Below are 5,499 nucleotides of genomic sequence, written 5' to 3' on the forward strand. Positions count from 1 at the left end.
CTCAGGCCTGCGAATAGTAACCTTCGATTGTCTCTGGTGTAGGGAGAGCTATGCTGGGGGAGGGGGACACAAACGAACATTATTTTCTAACTGGAGAACCGGACATCCCAGAAGCAGAACAATCAGGAGGCTGCAGATACCTCTAGCGTGGGGATTCTTTTTTGCTCCTTTGGTAGTCGCCTAAGGCAGGTTTAAGGGGAAAGATGGGAAGTCAAAATGAGAGAGATGAGGGCGGCTGCTTGCTGAAGGAATCTAACCTTACACCAGCAGTATCCTTGATAAAAACAAACAAACAAAAAAATTCTCCCGTGTCCTCCCTCAACAGCCCCTGCTGCACAAGCCGGGTGGGCTCCGGAGCGGGGAGTTTAGCAGCGAAGGTTTCTTTGTCGCAATAATTCGATGAATTTCATTCGGGATGGGACTTGCAAGTTGGCTCTTTGAAAGAGAACCACGTGTAAAGCTATTTTCCTAGTTTCACAGCCTCCCAGGGAAAGAGTGGGCTCGCTGGGAGGGAAGGGGAACCAAAGAGGACTGGTAGGTAGATGGTCTATCACAGGCTCTCTCGAAAGTAATTGAGGTTTCATTAAGATTGGGAAGCCGGCTCCTGGGGACACAGCGGGCATTCCAGTATAGCAGAATGGCGAAGGAAAGAGGGTTCCTTCGATCTCGTTTGTTGGAAAAAAGTGCAATTAAAGTATCTAGTGTTGGTCAGTCCTCTGGACCTGGATTCGGAACTGTCACCATTCGAATGGGGATTCGATGTCAAGGAGATGATATTGGGATGGGGTGGGGATGCTGCTGAGCTCCTTCAGACGAAAGCTCGTGGGGTTCGCTCTGTCCCCATTAATGCAAGCAGTTAACTCACTCACGCTCAATTAGCCCCGAATAAACCACTTTAATAGGCTGCACACTTCATTAATGCCCTCCATAGGGAGGGCGGCAGATGCAGGGCTGGCATTCTACTGCAAGAGGGACAGGAATGATTGTGTCGTACTTGGACCCCTGCTCTGAAGCACGAATTGAGTTCACTGCTGCAAGTCGGGACGTTTACTAGTGCTTACCAAGTCTCCAGGCCCCCGAGTTCCACGTGGAGTAGATATTGGACCTTAGAAGAGGTAGTCCCTACCAGAGTAAACGGTGAAAAGGCTGGGGGGTGGGGGGGACACTGCAGCTGGAGAGGCCTCATAATCCTCTCTTCTCCTCAGGCTGAAGAGGCTTATCTGCATTGTGTTTTCATTTTAGCTGGTCGTTTGAAACCAGATTTTTGCATGAGGTTCATTTTTAGTACTGATGTAAAGATCCACGTTTCCAACGAAATTCGTCTGCGGGGAAGGTCGGTGGCATGGCCTTGGAATCCCACGCCTGAGAAAGCTACAGAAAATAAACGGATTGGTCCACTGAGAAAAAGAAATGGCGTGTTGGAGGAAATAAGATCAGGCAGAGAGGTTGCAAGTACCTCCCCTCCAGGGTCCCAAGGCCTCTCCATACTTTTTGGCTTGGGGGTTGCGGGGGAGGAGGCAAACAAGAGTCAGGAGACGTTTGTGGATTATACCCAGCCTAGCAGTTCAGCCAGAGTCCTGCTGCCACCATCACTGGTTGACATCCCATAGGCCTAGTAGAAGAGTGGCTAGTGTGGCCTCCCCATTGCCCAGGCAGGCTCCAATGGAGCTTAAGATGAGGATCTAATTTCCAGTGCCTGGAAGAGAGAGAAATGGGGGTGGCTAGCCTATGTCTTGCATAGCTTTGAAGTTGGAGGCCTTCTTTTCTCCCTCCCCAGTCCAAAGGGGTCCCCAGCTTCCTCTTCAGCCCAAGCCCAACTGCACTTTGCTTTCCCCTGTCCCAGAAATCTGAGATGACCCTCGTTTGTCGGGTTCAGGTTTTGTGAACTGAGTAGTAGAGAAGGCTGGTGTAAGATTGCTCTCCTGCTAGTTAGGCAGGTTGGATCTCAACAGATTTTTGTGCTCCTTATCTGGGAGGCCAAATTAATTGCAGGCACATTTCAGCCAGCCTGCTCTTGTGTTTGCGCAGCTAGTCACCCCTTTGGATCAACTGTATCACCAGCCACCTTCCTACTGGATGCTAGAGAGGTTTTCCCTCAGTATTGTCCTCAGTTTCTCCCCTCCAAACTTTCCTTGTGCATCTCTGGGCCAGCCAGACATCTTAAAGCCCCAGGCAGAGAAAAGAAACTGACTCCAATCTCTCTTTAGTGAAGAAGACAGCTGGGGCTGAGCTGTGAAGACAGAGTCAGAAAAGTAGCTTGTACCAGGGGACACTGTAGACAGAGACGTGAAGAAGAGAGGTACTGGCTAAAAGAAATCAGAAGCCAGATTCTGCCCCTGGGAAAGAGGAAGGACCTTACAAAGATCCCTCTGATAATAACCCCAGCATTGCCAGTGAACCCCAAGCTTAGAGGTTTCCTAGGGGGTCCCTAGTGTTTTTGGCTTTCCTACCTTTTCCCCTCTTCCACTCTATAGACCCAAATTAGAAATGTATGGAGGGACAGAGGAGCCCCCCACTTTCCCATGCATCCTGAGGAACTTGACCAAAGTAGCCAGAAGATGCCAGCTCTGGTGGCCCTGGTTACTTTGGCATGACAGCTCTTTAATCTTATTCAAGAATCCTGGTCTTCTAGTTAGAGAGTAAACAGAGTGGAGCAGTGGAGGCCTGGTATTGGTGCTAAAGACTGACCTTGCCCAAAGTTCTCATCCTACAGAGAAGCCTGAACAGCCTGCTCCTTCTTGCTGTGAGCACATGAATCCCCTCATATGGAACTGTGATTGTGTGACAGAACAAATGAAGTGAGCACAGATGTCAATACCTTCCTTGAAAGGAGGGTGACCAAACCACCAAGGGCTAGGGAGTCAGTCAGCAAACCGCTACCAACAGGTCAAACTCCACAGGATTCACCAATCAGTCTTAAGGTACTTTGCAAACTTAGGTCCAAGTGACAGTTTTAAAGATGATGACCTGATTCTTTTGGCTTCTGGAAACCAAACCAGTTACCCGATGAAATAGGAATTTCTGGTTTCGTTGGCTTAACATGCAGGGACTGGGCGGTGGTATACATTTTTGAAGCCTCCTGCATTTCGTACTGGATTGTGCCATAAAACACTGACTGTTCTTTGTCTCTGGACCTTCTTGTTGAGGTTCTGCTTCAGAACAAGATAATCTAAACTGTAATTGTGCTTCCTCAGGTTCTGCTATTGTTGTAGGACAGTGTAATTCTGTGTGGCTCCAGGTTCGTCTGAATGTGGATATCCGGTGTCTGCATGCATGCATGTTTGCATCGTTCACAGCTGACAGCAGGCTTTTGTCTTAAGTTGGTTGTATCTGTCTTTAAGGACTTAGTTTCCCACTGATTGCTCTGTCAACATGTATGTCTCTGCCAGACACTATTTGGATGGAGTCTGACCATCATGGAGAGTTCTGGTCAGATAGCTCTCCTACATCTTATATTCTCTATCTCGAGGGGGCAGTAGGTTCATGGGTGGAGTCTTTGAGTCTTATCTCCTGCCTGTCCTAAGGGAGGGAGAGGGTAGAACTGGACTGGAATTCTGGAGGAAGGTGACCTTCTCTGAACATCTCTTTGGCTCTCTCCCCATTCTCTTCCTGTCTTTGCAGATACTTGAAATCATTGCGGTTCCCAGCGACAGAAATGGGCAGCAAAACCTTGCCAGCACCGGTGCCCATTCACCCGTCCCTGCAGCTTACCAATTACTCTTTCCTCCAAGCAGTGAATGGCCTGCCCGCAGTGCCCTCGGACCACCTGCCCAACCTGTATGGTTTCAGCGCTCTTCATGCGGTGCATCTGCACCAATGGACGCTGGGCTACCCAGCCATGCACTTGCCTCGATCCTCTTTTTCTAAAGTGCCAGGTGCGGTGTCCAGCCTGATGGACGCTCGTTTCCAGCTGCCAGCCTTCCCCTGGTTTCCCCACGTCATTCACCCTAAGCCAGAGATCACCGCGGGAGGCAGCGGCTCAGCGCTTAAGACCAAGCCGCGCTTTGATTTCGCTAACCTGGCCTTGGCTGCCACACAAGAGGATCCCACCAAGCTTGGCCGAGGGGAGGGCCCTGGCTCCCCTGCTGGTGGGCTGGGCGCCCTCCTGGACGTGACCAAGCTATCCCCAGAAAAGAAGCCAACAAGGGGACGCCTGCCTTCCAAGACCAAGAAGGAATTCGTCTGCAAGTTCTGTGGCCGCCACTTCACTAAGTCCTATAACCTACTTATCCACGAGCGGACGCACACTGATGAGCGGCCTTACACCTGTGACATCTGCCACAAAGCTTTCCGGAGGCAAGACCACCTACGGGACCACAGGTGCGACACTGCAACGCCGCGGGTGGCCCCAGAGAGATCTGTTTCTGCTGCTTTGGCTTGATGCTTCCCCCTCCCCTTTAAGGTTCCCAAGAGTCTCTAGTGGCTGTAAGCATTCCCATACCTCTGGGGAGTCTCTAAAACCGTAAAAGAACTTCCCTCCCCCTGCCCCCGCTCCAGGAAAGGTTTTAAAACGCGGGTGAGAGAAATACAGTGATGGATAGGACCGAAGATCCGGTCTCCACAAGGTCAGGTCTCCTTGCCCTGTTCTCAGTTCCCCGGAAACTGTCCAATAGGAGTTCCTGCAAAGACGGAGAGATTTAGGAACCGGCACTTGAAATAGGAACTCAGAAACGTTTTCGTTTTAGTTAATTTCATGCGGTTTTTAGTTTTTAAGAATTTCTTGGGCAGTGCAGATCTAGAAACTGTGCGAAGCCTAGTCTATTGATGATCTCCAGTGTTGACTCAGTCTTTAGGAGGAGGTGCTTAAGATTTATCCCCAGGAAGGCTGGTGGTCTCTTCGCCGCCTCCTCCCTCCTCTCTCCCCACTCCCACCCACATCCTCTGCACTTTGCTTGATCTTGCTTACTTTGCCTATACCCACAAACACCTACACAGCAAGGGGGGCGGGTATCGGACAGCCATTCATAAACAACATTGCATTATGTCGTCTGTCTCTACCCTTAGATATATTCACTCCAAAGAGAAGCCTTTCAAGTGTCAAGAGTGTGGGAAAGGATTCTGCCAGTCCCGGACTCTCGCTGTCCACAAGACGCTACACTCACAAGTGAAGGAGCTCAAAACCTCCAAGATCAAATGCTAAATAAACAGAGCCTGCGGGGCACCAGGAACCTGGGGCGTGCTGCCGCCTTCTCTACCAGAGGGACCCAAGCTGAAGGCAACTCTGCGGGCAGCGGGAGGGGCTTTCGGGATCTTCCTTCCACAGCAACAAAGTCCCTTGGGTCCCTAGCGCTTGTGGCCCTCCTGAGCCTTGGCCCGGGCCGTGACTCCTACAGCCTGGGCGGCTGCCCTAGGACGCGGCTAAAACTCTTGGCCAAAAGGCGGTACTCAACTCACATGGCGGAAGGAAAACTGCATTTAAAAAAACAACACCAACACCAACACCAACACCAACACACACACACACACACACACACACACACACACACACACACACACACA

The 5,499-nt window shown here is 50.7% G+C and overlaps 1 protein-coding gene across 1 annotated transcript in view; it reads left to right on the top strand.

Moving 5' to 3' along the window:
- Positions 1 to 5,416, top strand: part of Osr1 (odd-skipped related transcription factor 1) — a 6,341-nt gene extending 925 nt beyond the window's left edge. The window contains exons 2-3 of the mRNA XM_021202177.1: positions 3,622 to 4,320; positions 5,005 to 5,416. Coding sequence (XP_021057836.1) covers positions 3,656 to 4,320; positions 5,005 to 5,140 — 801 coding nt within the window. The 5' untranslated portion in view covers positions 3,622 to 3,655 and the 3' untranslated portion in view covers positions 5,141 to 5,416. The remainder of the gene's footprint in view (positions 1 to 3,621; positions 4,321 to 5,004) is intronic.
- Positions 5,417 to 5,499: the final 83 nt, after the last annotated feature.

Source organism: Mus pahari, chromosome 7 (assembly GCF_900095145.1).
Source record: "Mus pahari chromosome 7, PAHARI_EIJ_v1.1, whole genome shotgun sequence".
Taxonomy (NCBI): Eukaryota; Metazoa; Chordata; class Mammalia; order Rodentia; family Muridae; genus Mus; species Mus pahari.